The sequence below is a fragment of the Sceloporus occidentalis genome, unplaced genomic scaffold (assembly GCF_023333645.1).
Source record: "Sceloporus occidentalis isolate IW3139 unplaced genomic scaffold, rSceOcc1.0.p SCAF_36, whole genome shotgun sequence".
Taxonomy (NCBI): Eukaryota; Metazoa; Chordata; class Lepidosauria; order Squamata; family Phrynosomatidae; genus Sceloporus; species Sceloporus occidentalis.
Genome location: NW_028317016.1, coordinates 5,015,085 through 5,041,512, shown reverse-complemented (window position 1 = coordinate 5,041,512; position 26,428 = coordinate 5,015,085). Strand labels below are relative to the sequence as shown.

General features: G+C 40.9%; 1 protein-coding gene across 1 annotated transcript in view; it reads left to right on the top strand.

Moving 5' to 3' along the window:
- Positions 1–809: 809 nt before the first annotated feature.
- The window catches only part of LOC149297869 (RUN and FYVE domain-containing protein 1-like), a 44,125-nt gene continuing 18,506 nt past the window's right edge, over positions 810–26,428 (top strand). Inside the window, exons 1-9 of the mRNA XM_089488029.1 lie at positions 810–966; positions 1,642–1,759; positions 6,353–6,454; positions 7,207–7,330; positions 14,352–14,413; positions 19,052–19,117; positions 19,578–19,647; positions 24,704–24,805; positions 25,555–25,671. Of these exons, the coding sequence (XP_089344155.1) occupies positions 810–966; positions 1,642–1,759; positions 6,353–6,454; positions 7,207–7,330; positions 14,352–14,413; positions 19,052–19,117; positions 19,578–19,647; positions 24,704–24,805; positions 25,555–25,671 (918 nt within the window). The remainder of the gene's footprint in view (positions 967–1,641; positions 1,760–6,352; positions 6,455–7,206; positions 7,331–14,351; positions 14,414–19,051; positions 19,118–19,577; positions 19,648–24,703; positions 24,806–25,554; positions 25,672–26,428) is intronic.

The following is a 26,428-nucleotide window of genomic DNA, read 5'->3' as shown; positions in this document are numbered from 1 at the left end:
CCTGCCTATATGCCACTCTACCCCCCCCCACCCAACTTACCAATGCTTCCCCAGACTCGTCCCACATACTTCAGACTCCCTGGTATCTAGTGGGGGCAGCCGGTGAACATTTGCGCGTAGACAACCTCTGCTGCCCGTTAGTTCCACTGAGGCTTCTATGACTGAGCATCAGAAGGTCACATCATGCCGGAGCTCAGTCATAGAAGTGCCGGCAGCGGAGGTTGTCTGTGCGTATCATGCAGACATTCACCAGCTGCCAGGAGGATCCACGTCCCCCGCAGCGCTGCGAGGGATCCTCCTCTCTGGCAGTCAGTGAATGCCTGCGTTATCCACTTCTGCCGGGGCTTCTATGATGGAGCACCGGAAGGTCATGTTGCGCCAGCGCTCAGTCTTAGATGCCCCCATAGGAAGTGCCGGCAGCAGCAGGGGGTTGCCAGAGAGAAGGATCCGGGTTCCCTGCAGCGCTGCGGGGGATCTGGATTTTAGTCTTATAGTCGGACCTCTATTTGACGGCCTCGAATATAAAACGAGGGGTATTTTTCAGAGCATTTATTCTGAAAAAAACTCTTCTTATAATCGAGCAAATATGGTATTTTCAACCAAAGACTCAATTTTCTCTTGGGGTACTACTGCTATATCCCTTTAAATGAGTAGCTCTAGTTAATGTTTCAGTACATCCTATAGACCCTTTACATGAAGCTTCCCTACTGTCATAAGTCAAAGTAGATTTGTAGTACTGCCATGAATTTGTTTTCATTTTCTAAAGTGTTTTTTTTTTTTTTCTTTCTCATTTTTATATAGGTAGCAATATGGATGAACGTGCCAACTTAATGAATATGATGAAACTTAGTATAAAATCATTAATCCAGTCAGCTCTTAATCTTGGTAGAAGTTTGGATTCTGAATACCCACCTCTTCAACAGTTCTTTGTTATTATTGAACACTGTCTCAAACATGGACTAAAAGGTACTGTACTTCTGAATGAGCAAAATTATTGAGGGGTCTATTGACTAGAAGAAGAGTTAGCAGGGGGGTTTTCATGAGAGTTGTGGTTTTAACTCCTTGGCTTCACTATACATTATGATGGTCCAGCCCAGGAGAGCTTCAATACCTACCTTTATTAGGTGTGGAACAAATAACAGAATAAATCAATGTTTGTGTAATGAGTGAGTTAAATTATCAAACTGGATTACATTTATTGTGCACATTATTGTGAATGCACTTACAGTTTTGTTGTATGAAATGCAAAAAAACAGAATGTTGCAGAATCTTGTAATACCTTTTTTTATTGGACTAACAGTATTTAAAATAATAGACGAGCTTTCGGGAGTCCTCCCTTTATCAAGTCAAAAGCATTTCTGACCAAGCAAGTGAAAAACACAGTTTAAAACTGACCAGTACATGTTCTGATACAGGGTTAAAACAGGGGTTAAAACAACACGGTAGAGAATTTGCAGACAAAAAACTAAGAGGGTCGTAAATAGTAAATAGTGGCATATACTGCACAGATAAGGCTAGAGGGGGATCAGGGGTGAGCGTGTAGGAGCGAGAGAAGATTCTTATACACTGGACTAATACGGCTACCCCAAACTACAGTTGTATGAAATAACATTGATAATTTTTTTTCCTTTTCTCTCAAAGTCAAGAAAAGTTTTATTGGGCAGAATAAATCATTCTATGGCCCATTGGAACTGGTTGAGAAACTTTGTCCTGAATCATCTGATTTGTTTGCCAATATTAAAAATCTTCCAGAACTAAAGTAAGTAAGACAAATGTATGCAGTTATGAGTAGTTAAGATTTTGTGTTTGTGACACACAGTAATATACACGAACATTTATGTTTACTTCCATTTTCTGAAGGCAGAACTCACTCAGTCAAAATATGCAGGTAATGAATTTACGTTTCTGTGACTCTTTTTTTTTATTTATTTATTTATTTTTTGCATGGTGGATGTATTGAAGGGTCAGTTAATTTACTTCAGTTAATGCAAATCATTTGTAAAGTAATTGAGAATATCTAGGAAGTAAATAACTCCTTCATGACCGAAAGTTTTTCCTACCGTACTGTTCTTTTTACCATGTTTGTTAAGCCATGATTCCCCTTTTCCATGCGTGTTATACCTTTTGAAACCATAGAAATGCATAAACAAGAATAATTAGTGCTAATATTCAAATAAACAATACTAAAATAGAAGAAAAAAACTTTATAATTCGGCTTAGGATTTCTTCACTACTGAACAGTGATCCAAATTGTGTACCCCACATACATATACTCAATTTTTGTCAATAATTATGGGTAGTGAAGGTTTTTTTGTTTTGTTTTGTTTTGTTTAATTCTTTACTTCTAGTAGTTGGAGTAAAGGGTATTGGGGCACATTTATAATATATATGTTATATAATATTATTATTGCAGTGGTCCAAGTGTAATATGGACAGAGATCTTGTTGGAATCCAATTGCACGACTGGGCAATAATGAAGGTGTACTGGCACTTGCGCTGTTACACAGGAGCTGTCCCATACTGAGTCAACCATGCTGGCTCCTGCTGATACAAGGGAGTCCAAAAAAAAACACAGGATGTAAAGTTACCTCCAAAGGGTCATCTTGACACTTTTTTGTGGATATAATAGTACATCCATAGGGTCCTTAAGGCATTAAAAGGTGAAAACATTATGCTATTTACACTGTGAACTACATAAAAACAACCGAGCCACCTCTGCCCAAGTATGGATACACTTTTTGGGTCATCAAGGCAGTTTTTAAATGTTACACTTGACACAATATTTCCCCATAATTTCTTTCCACTGATTTGCTGCTTAAGGTGTCAATCAGTGGCAGTAATGCACTTCTAATGAAGTCAATGGACAGACTTTTACACCAGCTCTGGAGTACATCACATGCTTCCATATGCATTAGATCAAATGCATCTCCTGCAGGGAATTTGGCTACGGGTGGGAAAAGGGGCCAAATTCATTTGTGCAGATTCTGTAGAACCCCCCTCCCCATGCATTTGCAAAACGGACCACAGCTATCATATGTAATAAAGTACATATGATCGCTCCCTTTAGGTTTGTAACACATTTTTTATTAGTATCTTAATTATTTTAATTGTTAAAAAAAAACAAAAAACCATGGCATATTCAACATCATATAAAACCACACAAATGATTAAATAAAACCTGAGACAGGTACTTGATGATGCATCTGCGTCCTTGCTGGCAAATGTAAACAAACCCATGCCCATGTAATTTGGGCAAATACAGTGAATATAAAAAGTCTACACACCCATGTTAAAATGCCAGGTTCTTGTGATGTTTAAGAATTGGACAAAGATAAATCAAGTCAGGACTTTTTCCACCTTTAATGTGAACAGATCAATTGCAAAACAAGCTGCAATCTTTGAAGGGGGGACCTCACAATAACCTGGCTACATAAATGTGCACACCCTCTTATAACTGGGGCTGTGACTGTGTTCACAATTAACTAATCACATTCAAACTCATGTTAAATAGAAGTCATTACACACCTGCCATCATTTAAAGTGACTCTTATTAATCACAAATAAAGTTCAGCTGTTCTAGTAGGATTTACTTGACATTTGCTTAGTTGCATCTAAGAGCAAAAGCCATGGTCCACAGAGAGCTTCCAAAGCATCAGAGGGATCTAATTGTTGAAAGATATCAGTCAGGAGAAGGGCACAAAAGAATTTCCAAAGCATTAAATATACCATGGAACACAGTGAAGACAGTCATCATCAAGTGGAGAAAATATGGCACAACAAAGACATTACCAAGAACTGGACGTCCCTCCAAAATTGATGAAAAGACAAGAAGAAAACTGGTCAGGGAGGCTTACAAGAGGCCTACTGCAACATTAAACGAACTGCAGGAATTTCTGGCAAGTACTGGCTGTGTACTACATGTGACAACAATCTCCCGTATTCTTCATATGAATGGGCTATCGGGTAGGGTGGCAAGACGGAAGTCTTTTTTTTACAAAGAAAAAAATCCAAGCCCGGCTGAAGTTTGCAAAAACAAACATCAAGTCCCCCAAAAGCATGTGGGAAAATGTGTTATGATCTTATGAAACCAAGGTTGAACTTTTAGGCCATAATTCCAAAAGGTATGTTTGGCGCAAAAACAACACTACACATCGCCCAAAGAACACCATACCCACAGTGAAGTATGGTCTTCAGCTAGAACCAGGGCCCTAGGGTGGAGACAATTATGAACAGTTCCAAATACCAGGCAATTTTGTCGCAAAACCTTCAGGCGTCCGTTAGGAAGATGAAGTTCACCTTTCAGCACAACAACGACCCAAAGCACACATCTCAATCCACAAAACCATGGCTTCATCAGAAGGTTAACGTTTTGGAATGGCCCAGCCAGAGCCCAGACCTGAATCCAATTGAACATCTGAGGGGTGATCTGAAGAGGGCTGTGCACAGGAGATGTCCTCTCAATCTGACAGATTTGGAGCGCTTTTGCAAAGAAGAGTGGGCAAATATTGCCACGTCAAGATGTGCCATGCTAATAGACTGCTACCCAAAAGACTGATTGCTGTAATAAAATCAATGGTGCTTCAACAAAGTACCGTATTTGCTCGATTATAAGATGAGGTTTTTTCAGAACAAATGCTCTGAAAAATACCCCTCGTCTTATAATCGGGGTTGTCTTATAATCAGACCTCAAATCGGTCTGACTATGAGACGACTAAGATCCAGATCCCCCGCAGCTGCAGGGGACCTGGATCCTCCTGTCAAGACCCCCCCCGCCCCACTTACTGGTACTTCTGAGTCCCTGGTGTGTAGCCGGGGCAGTGTGTAGATGTCTACGCGATTCGCTTAGACAACTTCCGCTGCAGCAGGAAGGAGGTGTGGCTAGCAGCGGGTGTTGTCTGCGTCCATCACGCAGACCTTTCCCGGCTGTCAGAGATCAGAGTTCCCCGCACTGGTGAGGGGAACTCTGATCTCTGACAGTCGGGGAAGGTCTGTGCGATGGACGCAGACAACCCCCGCTGCTAGCCACACCTCCTTCCGGCTGCCGCGTAAGTGCGTGGGATCTACACGCTGCCACGGCTACGGGACAGGGAAGTCAGAAGCACCGGTAAGTTTGGGAGGGGGGCGGGGGAGTGTTAAATGGGGGGCATAAGGCATTTCTGGAGGCAGAGTGCTCTGTGAAATGCCTTTTAACCCCCTTAATGCCACTCTGCCTCCAGAAATGCCTTTTAACCCTCTATACACCACTCTGCCTCCTGAATGCGTTAAACCTCCCTATATGCCACTCTTCCCCATAATATGCCTTTTAACCCTCTAAATGCCAGAGTGGCATATAGGGGTATAAGGCATTTCTGGAGGCAGAGTGGCACATAGGGGGTCAAAAGACATATCATGGGGCACAGTGGCATGTAGGGTTAAAAGGCATATCATGGGGCACAGTGGCATTTAGAGGGTTAAAAGGCATATCATGGGGCACAGTGGCATTTAGAGGGTTAAAAGGCATATCATGGGGCACAGTGGCATATAGGGGGTATAAGGCATTTCTGGGGCAGATGTGCATAACTGGGGGGGCAGTTTGGAAAATAGAAGGAAATAAAACCAAAATATTTTTCTCAATCATAGCTTTTATTAAAAAAAAAAAAAAAAAAGTTTACATGAATTAACATTTACTGGTAAAACTTTTTTCCTATAATTAATATTCAGATTTGGGGGGTCGTCTTATAATCAGGGTCGTCTTATAATCGAGCAAATACGGTATTAGTTTAATGGTGTGCACACTTATGCAACCAGGTTATTATGAGTTTCCCCCCCACACACACAAAGATTTCAGTTTGTATTGAATTGTTCACGTTATAGGTCACATTAAAGGTGGAAAAAGTTCTGACATGATTTATCTTTGTTTCATTCTTTAACATCACAAGAACCTGGCGTTTTAACAGGGGTGTGTAGACTTTTTATATCTACTGTAAGTAAGGGTGTTCTATTGTGTCACCGGGCACCTCTGTGATTTCAAATGTTCCTCTGTGTTTTCAAATCCTGAATGAATTGGTCCAGGTTGAATTCAGTGAATTCTTACACGTATTTATCTTTTATAAAGTGATTCAATATTTTCTATGCTAATTGTACATTATATGGAAGTGTTGCAGAGATATTTTACTTAAGGAATTATCTCGTATTAGGGCGCAGTTCATTTTCGTTTGCAAAGAACATGGGTATCTAGCTGTAATAAGGCCAGTTTATATGCCATGCCTGCTGGTGCCCTCTGCATGTCTGTTTATAAGTAGTAAATGTGGCATGTCCCTGTGAGGTTATTATGTATATATATATATGATGGTAAATGCCTTTTGTTTCCTAGGACACATGTTGGTAGAGGAAGAGCCTGGCTTCACCTTGCATTGATGCAAAAAAAGTTAGCAGATTACTTACAAGTTTTAATAGACCATAAGGATCTGTTAAGGTAATAATGTTCAGCCCATTATTGAAACCGCCAAATTATTATTGGTTTAATAATAATAATTGAATGTTTGTTATTAGTTAAATTCAAAAAACAATTCAAAATAATTTTATTTTAAAATAAATTTTAGTTTATTTGATACTGATTTTTTAAGATAATTTAACTTCTGGAGGAAAATGTATCACCTATTGTCATTAATTAATTTTTAAAATTGATATTTGGCATATCCGGCCTGCTTTAGGCTGGTGGTAAGTGAGGGAAACAATTGCATGTATTAATATAAGCATTCCATTTTATAAGAGTCCAATAACTTTCAGTTAACACGGAGCCTGCCCAAGAGAGTCCCTATATTACTCAAAAGTCATAGAATGCATTATGGAACAGGCAAAGGTGTTGTGTGGTCTAACTACCCCAACTTCGCTCTTGAGATACATCCCTTGGACTAGGATATTTTTTTCTATAGACATTTCACCGTCAAAAAAATAAGAGCTCCACCAGGGCTGTCCCTAGGACTTTTTTGTGCCTTAGGTGAACTCTATATACAATTATTTTCTCTTGCGTGCTAACAAGATACTTGCAGTTCCTTCCTACTAGTTCAGCTTCTCAGCCAGCTGCCTAGGTTGTCTATATAGTAGGGCCTGCTTAGGTTGGTAGAAACCTTACATTGCTTAAAAATATGCGCCTGATTTAAAGTGTTGTAATGTCAGTTTCATTTTAAAAATTAATTCCACTCTATTATTGGCTTTGTTGAACAGTGAGTTTTATGAACAGGATGCTCTTATGATGGAGGAAGAAGGAGCTGTGATTGTTGGATTGCTAGTGGGACTTAACATGATTGATGCCAATCTTTGTCTGAAAGGAGAAGACCTGGATTGTCAGGTAACTAGCCTGTTATGTCAGATAAAGCATTTTTCTAGGTGTTACGACTAAAGAAATACATTTCCTGGTTTTGGCAAATTTCTTGTTCTTGTTAATGACCTACAACAAAACAATTATTTATTGTTTCACTTTTGTTACATTAAACACATGTTTATTATCTGGAGACATGTCCACTTATATTCTCACATGTATCTGGAAACTGCAATAAAGGGAATTCATGCATATACCTCTCATCTGCCCTTTCATCGGTACGCTTTAATAAGCCTGTGGGCAGACTAGATGGGCTATACAGTTCTGGTTTTCTACAACCTTGGATGTTGCCCTTGATACCCAGTCCCTACATCTGGTTTTCACAAGATAATAATTTGACCCCTTGCTTGCCAAGCAGGACTGCTGCAGACTACACACACAGGGCATTGAAGACAAATACTACAAATTCCATAAATCGAGTGGTATTGATTACCAGTGATAGAAATAAAGAGTTAAATTACCACGAGTAAAATAAAGGCTTCTAGCATATTGTCAGCATCGAACTGTACATTGATAATGTTAGAGTGATTGAAGACTCCGACATACAGACTTTTTACAAGTCACTTTCTTCATCCAACTGGAGAGATGCAAGGGCAGCTTTAACATTCTTTGAAAATAGCGAGACAATAAGGTTCTCCCCTACCGAAACAGCAGCTTGCAAAATCTTTACCGGTAGTAGTTAGCATCGGTCAATTTGTGTACTTTTCCTTACACTTATCACAGATGCAGGTCTTCCATTACATATATTCAGTTCCCAGGTCATAGGGCTACTCTTTTGAGTCAAAAGTCAGTCTTTACAGTGGGTTGCACAGTGTATCCCAGAAGGCCATATGCTGTGTAGTCTTTAACTTCAGGGAAGAATCTATTACATGACTCTGGTTTTAGGAAAAGTTGGTACAGTTTGACCTCCAAGCTGCATGGATGGCGGAGAGTGCAAACGTGAATAAAGCATAAGTTATATGGCAAAAGTATATATTTCTCCCGACAAAGTGGCTAATAAGTACTAGTACATGGTGTCAAACAAGTTTAGAAGCAAGTATTTTACCCAGCAGTCAATGCTTACACTACATTTATTGATATAGCGCCAGCAGATTGCATAGCGCTGTTAAAACAGAGTCGGTAGAATAAATAGTAAAATCACATTAATGCTTAGCTCTACTGTGAAAACAATGACAAGAGAGGCTACAAGAACCCAGAGTGGAAATTAGGACAGACAAAGATTCCTTAACAGCTTAATTTAAGAAGATTAGGTCTCTTGTCGAACACACTTATAAAGTGGAGCATAAGAGTAGATGAGATGGTAGTCCATAAAGAAAAGTGGGCCTTCATAAGAAGTGATCTTCATAAGAATCAGCAAATGTTAGAAGGATACCTGAATCCTTTACTGTGAATGAATTAGAGGCCTTTATACAAGTTGGGGTTTTTTTGTAAATTTTGACAACAATTCAGGTATAACTACTGTTTACCAGAAATAGTATCACATAAATTACCGGTGTTCAGCCCCCCTTCAGAGGGTTTCAAAGTTTTATAGGTGTTGGATATCCTCTCTCTCTCTCGGCCTAGGGTTTCTTATGGCAATAAGGTTTTCTAGGACCTTTGCTACCCAATTTGGTTATAGTTCTTGTATTTAACTAGATTACCAGTTTCTTAAATCATATGTTTTTCAATTTAAGATGCACTCCTTCGTAACCTCAGTACCTCAACAAACAAACCTGTGGTTCCTTTGTCTGACACGATATTGCTAGGCAATTCTACCTGACTTACAATTTTAATCATGGTGTCAGTGACTGTTTCAGCTGAGATAGTAGATAGGGCCACAGCTTTAGGACAGCGGGTAGCATACTTTGCTGATAACATATTTCTTCCCTGTGCAAATATCCTTGGCTAAGGTGCTGGATTTTAACTGCTACGTGCTGAAAAGGTTCACTTATAATTGGTAGGGTATTCAGGATGGCTCTAGTTCAGCATTTATAGCAACCCACTGTCAAAATGGCCGGACATCCCACGAGACCATGGGCCAAAAGACGTAAGCCTGTGTAGGGAGCAGCTCATGCTGAAGTGTCCTGCTAAGGGAATTTCATAGGCAGTCTCCAGAGGTTATGCTTCTATTTTTCATCTATTTTTATTTATTTATTTTTTTATCAATTGCCTCCCAGTGCCTTCTATTACTTGTATCACTTAATACAGTAGCACATTGTCCCACACTATTTGGCAATGGCGTTACTCTGGACAAATGACCCTCAAAAAAATATTCGTAAGATTATGTTCGTCTACCATTCTTCAGCCGAGGCAAGGCAGAAATGTTGAATAGTGTCTGCATATAAAATTGAGTGTATGTATAATACCGCAGTGCTGATTGAGCTGGACCAGAATGGAGATTCAGGCCTCATTATGGAATATAGAGCCATTGGTAGTGTCTTGGCATGCCTTTTCTATGAGTACTGCAGTGGTTTAGGGATGTCTCGACCTGAATTTTTGATCTGGTCTAGTTCTTACTTCATCACTCCTGTTAGGCAACAGTTAGATAACTATTCTGTGAATGATACAGGATATGGAAGCAAAAAGCTCCCATGTGACCTAGAGGCAAGGCCCTGTCAGGGGAACGACACATTTAAGTGTTAATGATTAATAGGGGTTACTTAAAAGAACACTAATAAAGTACTATAGTAAATATTGCTGTGAATACAATCTCAATTGAACAATATTTGTTTTATACTGTTCATTATTTACTTATTATGTGTGTGGCTACCTTTACCAAGAAATACACCAGTGTTTCTAAATCCCAGCAGCACTGAATACCTACATGTTTCCCTCAATCACATAACCCAGGGCTTGACAAATTTGTTGTGAATCTAGGCGCCAGCTAAAAAAGTTAGGAGCCAGGATTTTTTTAAAACCAACAGTTGGTCAGGAGTGATCGGATCATCATCAGCCCACTTACTAAACTCACAGCATTTGACCTGGAAGCACCCTGGACTTTCAGGTCAGTGCTATTTTTTTTTATTTTTATTTTTTTTTAAACTCTTTCAATGCTGATGTTCCATTGGAGCACAGCATTGACTGATATTTAGTCCCCACAAGCTTGTGGGAACAAATGTTAACCCCTGCAATGCCACGAATGTGTCATACACAATTGTGGCAGTGAAGGGGTTAGCGCTGCACTGTCGCTCTCATGGAGCGATCGGGCAGCAGGGGAGGGTTGGGGCTGGTCTCCACACTCATGTGGAGACCGAAGAACCCTCTCCCCCTGTCCCTGAAGCTGCCTCTGGCAGCTGGGACGCAATAGCTGGTCTATAGACCAGCCATTGCAGGGGGTAGTCTCTGATGACTGCTGTAGGCTTCCATGCCTACAGGAATCATCAAAGGGCTTGTGGGGGCTCGTTTTTGCTGTTGCTGGCCTGTCTGGGCTTCCAGGCAGACCACCAGCAGCAGCAGAGCCCCGTACAAAACGGGAATTAACCCCTAAAATGCCGCGACATGGTCGCGGCATTGAAGGGGTTAACGCTGCACTTTCGTTCTCATGGAGCGATCAGGCAGCTGGGGGGTGTTGGGTCAGGTCTCCAATCAACACTCAACCAGCTTCCCTGAAGCTGAAAATGCGATTGCTGGTTTTCCTGCAACCGCATTTTTAGCCTACAGGATTGGGGGCAGGCTCTGAGTGGCTGTGCTGTCTGCCCAGACTCCTGGGCAGACAGCAGCAGCAGCCGCGCCCCCGTGTGGCAATTTTTTGTGACTGTAACAGGCTGACAAACACCTAGGCGCCAGGACAAAATTCTCTGTCTCCATGGCGACCTGGCGCCTGGGATTTGTCGAGCCCTGACATAACCAATAGAATTACAAAGAAAGTGATACAGTGCACTTGACTAAGTAAATATTATTTTGCCATCCTTTCATACCATTAAATTCCAAATATTTTGCATATAGAAATAAAAAGGAAAAGAAAAACAAACAAACAGTGTAGTGGTTTTTGTAGTGTATGGCCCTTTAATAGTGATAGCTCTTGCCACAGGCGCTTCTAATATCTCTTGTGACTCCTCTACAATCTCCAAGATGTCCAGCAGGATCAAAATTAAAAGAATTATTTCATCAGCAAACAATATAATATACACAAAAATTTAATAATTATATGTTCTTACATTAAAGTCCAGAATCTTCCATTTTTGCTTAACATTAACTCCGTTATATGACTGAAATCAAATTGTACAGCCACACTGAGTACACATTCATTTGAGGACCCCGCTTTGTGTACTTTGCAGCACAATATGTGTTGTCCACTAAGTGAGTGCCATCTAGATGACTTCTTTCAGGTGTTTAGATCATCTGAACTATAGGTAAAAAAGGGGAGACACTAGTCCCACTGAGAACTGTTCGTGAGAATCCCAGTGAATGCTTTATCCCTTTGGTTGTGGGAGCTTCTGCGGTTATAGTGACTCTTAGTTTTAGCGGCTTAGGGATCTCTCTTCAGAGCAGCTGAATTGTTCTTGCCTAAGAAATGGTAACATAGTAAACTAAGAAAGTTTCATAGTGTTGCACATTCAGAGGTACTAAAATTGTATTCCAACCAGAAAGATACCTTTTAAGGATCTTTAAGGCTAGGTTTCCACTTAGGTTTTTGTCCTGCGTTTTTTTTCTTGATGAAAAACGCCAAGAAAACTGCCAATGCATTTTCCTGCGTTTTGGCGTTTTTTCTGGAGTTTTTTCTGGCGTTTTAGCCTTTCTGTGGAAATTGCTTTTTTTGACCTTAGGCAGTTTTTCCAGCCTTTACAAGTTAGAAGTTTCACCCAGCTAAAAAAGGGATTAGGATAAATGGCAAGTATCTGCCCCCTGATGTCATTTACTTGGTAGAGTTCTACTTAAACGCCCCGGCGGACCCTTTTGTCACTTTTCTGTGGTTTGTAAGGCATGCTTTATTCCGAATGTCTGCTCCTCTAGGAAGATTGTCCCCAAATGATGGTGCAAATTGTTTGCTGTTGCTTTTGGCACGCAGGATCCAGTTGATGCGTCGCGTATGTTTGTTTGTAATGGCATGTTTGTTCCAAATGGTGTAGAATTCAATATGAACTTTGTTTTGTGTGAAACTGTTTGTTTCCAGCCTATTTCTCGTAGGATACACAGATACTGGGTCCATCCTCTGCATTGTAAGGCTAGGTTTCCACTTGGTTTTTTTATGCTAAAAAACGCCCATAAAAACGCCAATAGCGCCACCTGGCGTTTTTTTAGTGGAAAAACGCAGCAGCCAGATGTTAGCTGTTTTTCAATAGGAAATCGCACAATGCCATATCCACTCGGCGTTTTTCTGTCTGGCGTTTTTTCAGGCCTCTTTGGCGTTTTTCTGCTTTTTTGGGCTCTGTGGCAGTTTTTCAAAATCGCAGCATGTTCACACTCTGGCGTTTTTTCAAGGAAATCTTGGCGTTTTTCTCCAATAGAAGTCTATGGGAGAGAAAAAACGCCATGAAAAAGCCATGTGGGTTTATTGCCTTGGCGTTTTTTATGGCGTTTTTTCCACATTTTTTGTCCTGCGTTATTTTCTTGATGAAAAACGCCAAGAAAACTGCCACTGCATTTACCTGCGTTTTGGAGTTTTTTCTGGAGTTTTTTCTGGCGTTTTAGCCTTTCTGTGGAAATTGCTTTTTTTGACCTTAGGCAGTTTTTCCAGCCTTTACAAGTTAGAAGTTTCACCCAGCTAAAAGGGATTAGGATAAATGGCAAGTATCTGCCCCCTCCTGATGTCATGTCCTTGGTAGAGTTCTACTTAAACACGCCCCGGCGGACCCATTTGTCTCTTTTCTGTGATTTGTAAGGCATGCTTTATTCCGAATGTCTGCTCCTCTAGGAAGATTGGCCCCAAATGAAGGTGCAGATTGTTTGCTGTTGCTTTTGGCACGCAGGATCCAGTCGGGTATGTTTGTTTGTAATGGCATGTTTGTTCCAAATGGTGTAAAATTCAATATGAACTTTGTTTTGTGTGAAACTGTTTGTTTCCAGCCTATTTCTTGTAGGACACACAGATACTGGGTCCATCCTCTGCATTGTAACTGTGGAAAAAAACGCCATAAAAAACACCAAGGCAAAAAACCCACATGGCTTTTTCATGGCGTTTTTTCTCTCCCATAGACTTCTATTGGAGAAAAACGCCAAGATTTCCTTGCAAAAAACGCCAGTGTCAACATGCTGCGATTTTGAAAAACTGCCACAAAGCCCAAAAAAGCAGAAAAACGCCAAAGAGGACTGAAAAAAACGCCAAACAGAAAAACGCCAAGTGGATATGGCATTGTGCGATTTCCTATTGAAGAACATCTGGCTGCAGCGTTTTTTCACAAAAAAAACGCTGTGTGGCTGAATTGGCGTTTTTATGGGCGTTTTTAGCAAAAAAAAAAACAAGTGGAAACCTAGCCTTATAGAAGGACTTTTCTCATTTTTTACTTTTATTTCAAAAACCTTAAGGATAGATTTTTTGAAGTTAATCTATTAGCATTATATTTCACTTTTGATTTTGTGTTTATTATTAATATTACGAATCACAATCATGTTTTATTATTTGATTATATATTCTTAGTATCGCTATGTCTCCATTTTTGCCATTTTATTTTGACTCTTGAGACAAGTACTTTAACTTGTCATTTGGGTCTATTCACTTAAAGGAGAGTTTTCAGGAGAATTTTTGTTTTAAGTCCTTGAAGTCACTGTATATCATGAAAGATTAACCGCTCAGCTTTTTCTACATGAAAAGCTTGGCTGGGCCTCTCTAATGCATGGTTGATGGATGTAATTTCTCCTTACCCATTGAATATTAGACTGTACAGGGCCAGTTCAGCTGTTCTTGCTGGAGGAATTTACTAAGCATGGACCTTCATTATGAATAGTGAAGCCCAAACTCTCCTTGCAACTTTAGTGAAGAAACCTTGCTGTATTTACTTTTACCGTAACTTTGCTGGTATCCTAAAGCATATCGTTATCAGTCTAATTTTTGTTTTGTTTTTTGTTTTGTTAGGTTGGAGTAATTGACTTTTCTTTCTATCTTAAGGATACACAGCAAAATGATAATGAAAAACAGTATGTATTCCAATGCATTTATATCTTATTTTCCGATTTTACTGTAAACATTATTATATTAAAACAAGATAATTAGGTAAATGTGTATTCTTTAGGCTGATGCGTTTAACTTGTTTCATCTTCTAAACAACTTCTACAAAATGTAGGGAAACCTATATACAAATTAACCTATTCATTAATACCTAGTTTAGGGCAAACAATGTATCACATAACAGTATATAATTGTTACATACGGTATATTATCTACATTTTTTTTAATTATTTATTTCCTTTACCTCACTCATCTTATCTAACTCTTAACCTGCCCCACATTTCTGGGATGTAATCTAGCAGTCAATTAATGCTCATTACATTTTATTGGAGTGATACATTTTATTGGAGCCATACTTTACTAATGTAACAAGCTTTAATTGACTATTGGATAGCATCCCAGAAAATGTTGGCCAGGTTCCCTGTGATTTTAGCTAAGGAGAGGATGAGTAAGGTTGTAATGACCAAAACTGTCAGATAAAAAAATTAGTACCGTATTTGCTCGATTATAAGACGAGGTTTTTTTCAGAGCAAATGCTCTGAAAAATACCCCTCGTCTTCTAATCGGGGTCGTCTTCTAATCAGACCTCAAATAGAGGTCTGATTATGAGACTAAGATCCAGATCCCCCGCACCGCTGCAGGGGACCTGGATCCTCCTGTCTCCCCCCCCCACACTTACTTACCGGTGCTTCCTGCTGTATTGCCGGGGCAGCGGGTTGACATCTACGCGATCCGCGTAGACAACGTCCGCTGCAGCCGGAAGGAGGTGTGGCTAGCAGCGGGGGTTGTCTGCGTCCGTCGCGGATACCTTCCCCGACTGTCAGAAATCAGAGTTCCCCGCACAGGTGCCGGAACTCTGATCTCTGACAGCCGGGAAAGGTATCCGCGACGGACGCAGACAACCCCCCACTGCCAACTCCACCTCCTTCCGGCTGCAGCGGAAGGAGACGTCAACCCGCTGCCCCGGCAATACAGCAGGAATTTGGAAGCACCGGTAAGTGTGTGTGCGTGTGTGTGTTAAATGGGGGACATAGGGCATTTCTGGAATGCCTTATACCCCTATATGCCACTCTGGCACTTAGGGGGTTAAAAGGCATATTATGGGGCAGAGTGGCATATAGGGAGTTATAAGGCATTTCAGGAAGCAGAGTGGCGTTAAGGGGGCATTTAATAGAGCACTCTGCCTCCTGAAATGCCTTATAGAGTGCTCTATACAATGCCTTTTAACTCCCTTAATGCCACTGCCTCCTGGAATGCCTTATACCTCCCTATATGCCACTCTGCCCCATAATATGCATTTTAACCCCCTAAATGCCAGAATGGGATATAGGGGTATAAGGCATTTCTGGAGGCAGAGTGGCACATAGGGGGTCAAAAGGCATACCATGGGGCACAGTGGCATATAGAGGGTTAAAAGGCATATCATGGGCCACAGTGCCATATTGGTGTGGCAAGCCTGGGGGCAGATGTGCGTAACTGGGGGACAGGTTGGAAAATACAAGGAAATAAAAACAAAAAAAATATTTTTCTCAATCATAGCTTTTATTTAAAAAAATAGTTTACATGAATTAACATTTACTGGTAAAACTTTTTTCCTTTAGGGTCGTCTTATATTCAGGCTTTTTCTTTTTTTCCTAAGTTAATATTCAGATTTTGGGGGGTCGTCTTATAATCAGGGTCGTCTTATAATCGAGCAAATACGGTAATCCAAATTCAGTGGTTTCATTTGTTTCACTGGGGGTACCTCCTCGTTTTCGGAGATTAGTACAAATTCAAAAATTAGGCAAAATGTATTAAAAAGTTTGTATAAATCTGAATGCATAAGGATAATATATCTTTTTATGAAAAATGTTTTCCCACTAATCTAGACCAAACTGGAAAAGTGGTAGAGACTTTATAAAAAGCTCCCACTCCCTTTAGTACATTTATCCAACAAATGTGGTTGCACATACATGTAAATTCCACATGCACTAGGAGATAGAACTTGGTATAATTGTATTAAACATTATAAAATTTACTAATCATACTAAAGAAAAAAAAATATAGGTACAAAATGCACACAAGTCATCCTTTTTGTGACTCTTGTACACCTGTTTTGGGGAGCTAGACTCCCATCACCTTCTCTTCCTCTTCAGCTGTCCACTCCAATCAGCTTCAAAGCTAGTTCAGTGTGGGGTGGGGGTTGATTTAGATGGGTCCATCCTGACCCTCCTGAGACCTCTGATAAACCCCCGCTGACTGATCACAAGTACTATGATCAGCAATGCAGGACAACAGTGAAAAGATGGAAAACCCGTGTTTCTCCCTCTTCAAAAAATATTTAAAACATAAGAAGAAAAAAAAAGAAAAAAGTTGACATCATGAGGGGTAATCCAACTATTTCCAAGATAGATCCCCGAGGTCTTAAAGGACCTCAAACGGATCTCCTGTCAAAAAGATTTAAAAAGTAAAAAAATAAAATTATAATAAAAAATAAATAAAAATGAAAAAAGTGGTCTCCAAGCACTCCCTGTTCCAAAAATAACACAGAAATAGTGTGGTGTGTAAGGGAGCAATTACACACTAAGCTAAATAATACTATGCATGTGAAATATTATTCTACTTAGTGGATATGGAAAAAGGGGTTTTTTATCAGTAGGACCTAATTTTGTAGAAGAAATCCTAATTAAAATTGCAAAGTTTTTTTTTTTCTTTCTTTCAAATTTTTACTGTTTCTACCATATCCATAATAAATGACAGATTATACAAAAAAAGCTCTATCTGTCCTTGAAAAAACAATATATAATTTGACTGGGTACATTAAACATTATGGTGGAACAAAGATAACTTAAAAAATGGCCAAAAAAGTTTGTCAATAAGGGAGGTAAGACCCCCAATCAAAAAGGGGTTAAAATATTCAGAGTAAACATGCAGTTATTTATAATGAAAAGTGTCATCGACCACCCCGTAGTAGCGAACCCTGACAGGTAAGATCCTGACAGTTTTTGTTTAAAAATACTCCTGATCGGGTATTGAGTAATGCAGATTTGTTTTGAATGTTTAACCCTTTGGTGTTCATAAAATACACAAAATACTCTGCTTTCATGGATATCAAACAATCGCAAACACAGCACAGGTTTATCCAAAAAAAAACAAAACAAAAAAACTAATTGTTAAATATATATGTGTGGCACAATTATTAGCACCCCTGTAAATTCATATGAGAAAAACATATTTGAAGTATATTCCAATTGATATTTTACATTTTTAGTACACCTTGGTGATTAACAACAGGAAATTGTTTGACCATGACTAGATATTTGGTGACACATAGGCCAAATGTCTCATTAAGCTAATGCAAAATGCTTGTTCATGCCATGTCTAGCACAAAATGTTAATTTATCTACTCAAAAAAAACCTCTGTAAAAAATATAGGGGGGAGGCACAATTTTCTGTTCCTGTCTTGAACGCAAAAAATATGGCATTGCTGGGGTGCATGGTGCTGGGGTCCATGGTGCCTATAGGTAAACAATGCTCTGCTCATGCCATAGCTGAAGAGTTCCAAACTTCCACTGGCATTAATATCAGCACAAAAACTGTGCGGGAGCTTCATGGAATGGCAAACCTCACATCACTAAATACAATGCCAGGTGTCAGATTGAGTGGTGCCATCACTGGAACATCTTCTATGGAGCTTGTTTGGCACTCTGATGGGCTATTATGGGTTTGGCAGATGCTAGGAGAACCGTTGCCTGCCTGACTGCCTTGTGCCAATTTTAAGGTTTTGTGTAGCAGGGGTAAGGGTATGACACTGTTTTTTCAAGGGTTGGGCTAAGCCCCTTACTTCCAGTGAAGGAAAATCTTAATTCTTCAGCATACCAAGACATTTTGGACAATACAATGCTTCCAACTTTGTGGGAACTGTTTGGGAAAGACCATTTTCTATTCCAGCATGACTATGCCCCAGTGCACAAAGCAAGGTCCATAAAGACATGGTTGAATGAGTGGTGTGAAGGAACTTGATTGGCTCTCACAGAGCCCTGACCTCAACCACATCGAACACCTTTGTGATGAACTGGAACGGAGATTGCAAGCCAGGCCTTCTTGTCCAACATCAGTGCCTGACCTCCCCAGTGCTCTACTGGATGAAGGGGCAACAATTCCAACAGAAACACTCCAAAATATTGTGGAAAGCTTTCCCAGAAGAGTGGAAGCTGTTATAGCTGCAAAGGGAGGACCAACTACATATTGATTTCTATGTGTTTAGAATGCAATGTCATAAAAGTCCCTGTTAGTGTAATGGTTGGGTGTTTCAATAGTTTTACCCATATAGTGTATGTTAATGTTGCAATAAAAGAAAGCACATTCTGTCCTTAAAGAAACAATATATAATATATGTGGGTGGGCATACCAACTATGAAAATTTGGTAAACAATTAAAAAAGCAGGAGGCAACAATATCCTTGTGAAGGGCCTAATTACATGTTGTATTCAAATGTTGTGGACAATTATGAAATGTACACATGTGCATAATTATTTCAGATGATATAATCTAAGTTGTTATATACTCTTATTTTACTTACATACTTTACTTAAGTTTACTTACATATTGTATATGCTTCCCCACAGCACAGATGACATTGCAGCTATCCTTGATCAAAAGCATTATGTGGAGGAACTCAACAGGCACTTAAGGTGGGGTAATATCCTTTACAGTTTGTTTTGGATTAAATATTGCCTACATTGATATATATATATATATACATACTACATACAGTAATTATTTGTTGTACATTTGTTTTCATGAAGTGGTAGTGATGAAACCAATATCTTCTAGAAGACTTACATCTGTTGAGAACGGTGAATGGCATCTGAAACAGAACAAATCTTAGACCAGAGAACTAGCACATTTTTTCATCATGCATGCCAGGATAGCTGTGAATATTCTCAGAATCCAATTCATCTTATCTTAGTGGAAATAAGGAGGTTCCCCTATTGGTCACAGAGTGAACAGCATATTTTACAAACTTTGGAAGTTTGTGACACTCCTTTCTGCAGGTCATCACTCATATTAAACTGTAAAAAAACATGCTTTCAAGACATCAGAGGTCCCTTGTATACTTATTCTTAATATACTAAATATTTTATTCTTTAGCTGCACAGTGGGAGATTTGCAGTCAAAAATTGATTATTTGGAGAAGACTAATTCAAAGATAAATGAAGAGGTTTGTACTTCATTTCTTCTGAAATTAATTTGTTTAATTTTGTGATTCAGTATTATAAATTGAAAATGTATTGTATTTGGTTGTATATTTAATTGCATATATTGCATGATCAGCTGTTTTATACTGGCTGTCATCACTGTAATTTTGGTATTGCTGAGATTTACATTTGATTTATATTTCATTTTTATGTATTCATAAGCCACACTTTACTAGGACCTTATATATGCCCTTTATGTCCTCCCTGTCCCACAACCCTAAACGACTCTTTAATACTTTCAATTCCCTGCTTCGACCGATCCCTACTATCCCTTCCACTAACCTTAATGCATCTGACTTTGCCACATACATCAATAATAAAATTCAAACTAGAGATGACATATCCGCCCAGTCACCACCCTGCCCTCTGACTATGCGCCCACTGACCTCTTCTTCCTTCACTACATTAACTCCTTTCTCTGCCGTCACTGAAGAGGATGTACATGCTCTATTTCTTTCCTCTTGTCCAACCACATGCCCCCTTGACCCGATCCCTTCCCATCTCACCCAGTCTCTTTCATCTACCCTTGTCCCTGCTCTAGCTCATATCTTCAACCTCTCCCGTTATACTGGATCTGTCCCATCCTCCTTCAAGCATGCTACCATTACTGCTATCTTGAAAAAGTCCTCCCTTGACCCGACTGATCTGTCCAATTACCGTCCCATCTCTCTACTTCCTTTCACCTCCAAGCTTCTTGAAATAATTGTTTATACCCAATTAACTAAGTTTCTGGATTCCAACTCCCTGCTTGACCTTCTTCAATGTGTTTTTCGCCCTCGACACTCTACTGAGACCCCTCTTACTTAAGTTACTAATGACTTACTCACTGCTAAATCCAAGGGCCACTACTCCATGCTAATCCTACTGGACCTTTCTTTTGCTTTTGACACTGTGGACCACCCTCTTCTCCTTCAAATGCTTCATGATCTCAACCTCCCTGACACTGTTCTCTCCTGGTTCACTTCCTACCTCTCCGATCGTACCTTTAGCGTCTCCGTCTCCAGTAACACTTCCCCTCCCTCTCTCAGTTGCGGTACCCCAAGGCTCTGTTCTGGGACCCCTTCTGTTCTCTCTTTACACTTCCTCGCTTGGCAAATGTATCTCATCACTACATATAGGGGTGCCATCACCCCCCCCCGTCTATTCATGCAAGCTGTCTTGGTGTCACCCTTGACTCAGACTTTTCATTCACACCCCAAATTCAATCTGTCTCTAAAAACTGTCGTCTCCATCTTAAAAACATTGCCCGCATCCGTCTCTTCCTAACACAGCATGCCACTAAGGCTCTTCTCCATGCCCTGATTATCTCCCATCTTGATTACTATAACTCTGTCTTAACTGGTCTCCCTCTTAACCGTCTCGCCTCTCTACAATCCACCATGAATGCTGCTGCCAGACTTATCTTCCTCTCACATCACTTTACTAACGTCAACGTTAATCGTTGTCAACGATTTTCATTATCGATTAGTCGAATCGATTTTTATCCTTATATAATCCGACTTCAAATAGAGATCGGATTATAACACTAGAATCCAGATCCCCCGCAACGCTGCAGGGGACCTGGATTCCCCTCACTGTCGGCCGGTCTCTCACTTCCGTCTCTCTCCCCCCTCCCATACACCCCTCTGACTCCTCCCCCTCCCATACACTGCTCTGCCTCTCTCCCGACTCCCTGGTATTTTGTGAACCTCCGTTGCTGACAGGCACTTACACTGCAGCTTCATAGAAGCCTCAGCGTAAGTGAAGGGCAGTAACGGAGACTGTCTGTGCACAGCGTGCAGACCCCCACCGGCTGACAGAGAATCGAGGTCTCCTGCAGAGGATCATCCTCTCTCTCAGCCGGTGGGGGTCTGCACGCTGTGCACAGACAGCCTCCGTTACTGCCCTTCACTTACGCTGAGGCTTCTATGAAGCCGCAGTGTAAGTGCCTGTCAGCAACGGAGGTTCAAAAAATACCAGGGAGCCGGGAGAGAGGCAGAGTGGTGTATGGGAGGAGGGAGGAGTCAGAGGGGTGTATGGGAGCCACCCTCCCATACATCACGCTGGCTCCTCCCCCTCCCATACACCACTCTGCCTCTCCACCCGGCTCCCTGGTGTCTTGTGAACCTCCGTTGCTGACAGGAGGCAGAGTGGAGTATGGGAGGGGGGAGGAGGCAGAGTGAAGTATGGGAGGGGGGAGGAGGCAGAGTGGAGTATGGGAGGGGGAGGAGCCAGAGTGGTGTATGGGAGGGGGGAGGAGCCAGAGTGGTGTATGGGAGGGGGAGGAGGCAGAGTGGTGTATGGGAGGGGGGAGGAGGCAGAGTGGTGTATGGGAGGGGGGAGGAGGCAGAGTGGTGTATGGGAGGGGGGAGGAGGCAGAGTGGTGTATGGGAGGGGGGAGGAGGCCGAGTGGAGTATGGGAGGGGGAGGAGGCCGAGTGGTGTATGGGAGGGGGGAGGAGGCCGAGTGGTGTATGGGAGGGGGAGGAGCCAGAGTGGTGTATGGGAGGGGGAGGAGGCCGAGTGGTGTATGGGAGGGGGGAGGAGGCCGAGTGGTGTATGGGAGGGGGGAGGAGGCCAAGTGGTGTATGGGAGGGGGGGAGGAGGCCGAGTGGTGTATGGGTGAGTTATAGTGGTGTATGGGGGGTATAATGAATTTCAGGGAGGCAGAATGGCATATCTGGGTGAGTTAGAGTGGTGCATGGGGGGTATAATGAATTTCAGAGTGGCGTATCTGGGGGAGGCAGAGTGGTGAATCAGGGAGAATTTCAGGGTGGTGCAGGGCATTTATGGGGAGCGGAGTGGCATATCAGGGTGCACAGTGGCATATAGGGAGGTATAAGGCATAAATGAGGGCGAGTGGCATATTGCAAGTTATAAGGCATATCAGGGGGGCATAAGACATATCTGGGGTTAAAAGGTATATCAGGGGGCTCAGTTGCATATCACTGGCATATAAGGAGTATAAGGCATATCGGGAGCACAGTGGCATATCAGGGGCACAGTGGAATCTCTGGCATATAAGAGGTATAAGGCATATATGGGGCAGAGTGGCAAGCTGGGGGTCAGATGTGCATAACTGGGGGCAGTTTGGTAAATAGAAGAAAATATAAACAAGGCTTTTTTCTCAGTTTTTATTAAATATGAAAAATAGTTTACATATGAATTAATATTTACTAATAACTTTGTATTAAAACCTAGTTTGAGAAACACTGTGTTTGGGTTCTTGTAGCTTTTATTATTATGTCAGTAAAATAAGAAGGTGAATAGTGAGAGGCCATTGCAATAAAGAGATGAAAGTGTAAATTGTACGTTTTTTATTACATGATTTTAAATTAAAAAAAATTGCATTTTTTTTTTATCCGATTAATCGAAAAAATAATCGGCCAACTAATCGATTATTAAAATAATCGTTAGTTGCAGCACTACTGCTATGTTTACCTATGCTGTGTTTGTCTCGAACCCTCAGTTCTATGACACACTAGCACAGGGGTGGGCAATTAATTTTCCCATGGGGCCACATGAGAAATTGGAATGGTTTTAGAGGGCCAGACCTCTACAAACTACAAACTCCGAAGCCTTGTCCATTTTGTTAACTTATGTGCTGTTTAATAAAGTTATTCAAGCCTACGTCCTTGGTAGAGGTGCTTGAATAAGTAAGGCCTGAATAACTATTAGCACAGCACAGAAGTGAACAAAATGAACAAGGCTTCGGAGTGCATACCGTATTTTTCGCTCTATAAGACGCACCTGCTGATAAGACGCACCTAGATTTTAGAGGAGAAAAAAAAGGAAAAAATATTTTGAGCTAAAAAATGGGCTAAAATATTTATTACAATAACTGAATAAGCTATGAACACAGTAAGACACACGCAGTAAGACACACACAGACACAGTAAGACACACACAGACACAGTGAGACACACACAGACACAGTGAGACACACACAGACACAGTGAGACACACACAGACACAGTAAGACACACACAGACACAGTAAGACACACACAGACACAGTGAGACACACACAGACACAGTAAGACACACACAGACACAGTAAGACACACACAGACACAGTAAGACACACAGACACAGTGAGACACACACAGACACAGTAAGACACACACAGACACAGTGAGACACACAGACACAGTGAGACACACACAGACACAGTAAGACACACACAGACACAGTAAGACACACACAGACACAGTGAGACACACACAGACACAGTAAGATACACACACACACAGTAAGACACACACACACAAACACAGTAAGACACACACAGTAAGACCTCCCTCCCTAACCCCCCTTCTCAGTATCTCCCCTCTAACTCCCTAACCCCCCCTTCTCAGTATCTCCCCTCTAACTCCCTAACCCCCCCTTCTCAGGATCTCCCCCCCCGCCCCGGTCACTTACCTTAAACTCCTGTGTTGGAAGCGTGAGGCGTTTGTCTCGGGTGCCGGCGCTTCACTGCTGATCGCCGGCGTCTGACGTCATATGCCGGCGCCCAGCGTAAAGCGCCGGCACCCGAGACAAACGCTTCCAACACAGGAGTTTAAGGTAAGTGACCGGGGCGGGGGGGGACACCGGACTCATTGGTGAGTCACCAGGACACTCTTTGCGGGCCGGTCCGAGCTATTCAGCGGGCCGGATGTGGCCCGCGGGCCGTGCTTTGCCCAGGTCTGCACTAGCAGAACTGCTGTGTCGCCCCACCCCAACTCCAAATCATGTGACCTCACCAGTAGCCAGGACCCTATATTGTTATGAGATTGGGGAAGAGTTAAGCCATCTTTCATATTAAGAATTGTCACTGACATGTTTAACTTTGTCTCAGAGAGTACATACATCCTTTTATAATGGAGGTTCTCATTGAGCAGGAATGTCCTGAATACCCATGAAAGACAACCTCATATTTCTCAGCTTTATGCTCCGCCAAGGCTCATGGCTGCCAAGACATGCAAAGTGTACATGCATAAATATTTTATTGTTGCAGTTAATGTACTTTTGTAATTTGTTTCTGTACTTTGTTTTGAAAGCTTATTGCTGCAAAGGATCGACTTGTTTCACTACAAGAGGAACATGATCACTTGTTAAAAGAGACTGCACAAATACTGGAAAAAAGTGAAAAAAGTGTAGAGGTAAGGTGAACAATGTGCTATTAATGTCCATTAAATTGTATTTTAACATGTATAGTCTTATGGTACTCATTAAACAAGCATATTCCAAAATACAGGTTATCATGAAAAAATTGTTTCATATATTACTCAGATTGCTTACAATACATAGTATAGATGCTATCATGAGCACACAAATCTAAATTATACTTTTCGGTGTGATCTTTCAGTACAATGTAGAACTGTCTTTGGAAATAGTGTACCACAGGGTACAGAGGATGTCACGTTCTATATATTCCTCATGTTTTGATGTATGCACAACAGTTCCTTAAGATAAAGTATTTTTAAACTTACAGTACTGTGCAAAATTGTAATTATACACCTAACTATATGCCTAAAAAAACGTTTTTGGAACGTGCTATTTTTACCACTTCAGAAATCAATACAGATGGCTGCCGTCCTCACTGTGGAGTGCTGAGATTTAATGTCTTATCTTAGATTAATTTATAAAAGTAGAACATCCCCTTTTAATGATGTCTGTGGAGGTTGTGCTTACTGGGCACATTCATTCATAATGTAACTGTCCCATTCAGCGGCGGCACACCGGACAGGCAGATTACCCAAGAGAGCGAACTGCCTTCCAGTTGTACAGCAGAGGGTGAAAATATGTTGCTGCATTGAGTAACGTATTAACTAACATGAGAGTGTTACCAATATGGTAACATGATCCTGTAAATTCCAACATCCACTCATTTTCTTTTTGTTCTTCACAGGTGAATAAACAAGATGCAAAAGTTGAGTTGGAAACATATAAACAGTCACGGCAAGGGTTGAACGAGTTGTATAATGAGGTTTGGAAGCAACTTAAAGTTGAAAAGCAAAATCGAATGGTTTGTATGAACAGTTTTGAAAGTATTATAATTTATTAATGTTTGTAAATTACAGAACTTCTCAGTTTGTCTTCCTTAATCATTCTCAACTCTTTAAATTGGTAACCAAATGTCTGCACTCTAACTTAGACTGCACTCTAAGGAATATATAGGAAAAACAAAAACAAATACTCTATTTGCTGATCAAGTCAAAATATGTTAACATCCATCCATAGATGTGCTGCCTGAATAACATGATGCTACTAAAATTGACCCAAGGTCCTTTAAGGTCACCGTCCTCAATGATGCTGTTCATCACCATGTCCATTTCCACTTGGGTACAGGTAGAAGTAAGACCCACTTCTGCTGCAAGAGTTAGATCTACCCTTTTTTTTCCCCCCTCACTATCTTCTGGACCACTACAAGGACCGAGATGTCCGCTAGTACTTCTGCATGTGGCTGATATTTCTGAATCACCAAGAAGGCTTCTGCCTACTTGGTTTTGGTGTACCAGGTGTCATCTGACTACCATGTCATACACACCTGCTAGCTCTGCCCACACCACGAAAAATAGTCAGTACTGGTCAAACTGAAAATATACAGTGAAAAAGTAAGTAAACCCTTTGTAATTACCAGTATTTATTTATACTTTTATCCTAAAGTACGATATGATCTTCATCTAAGTTACTATTATTAACAAACACATTGTGTTTTAACTCATAACACACAATTTATTGTTTTTGTCTATATTGAATACATCATTCAAACATCCTTAGTG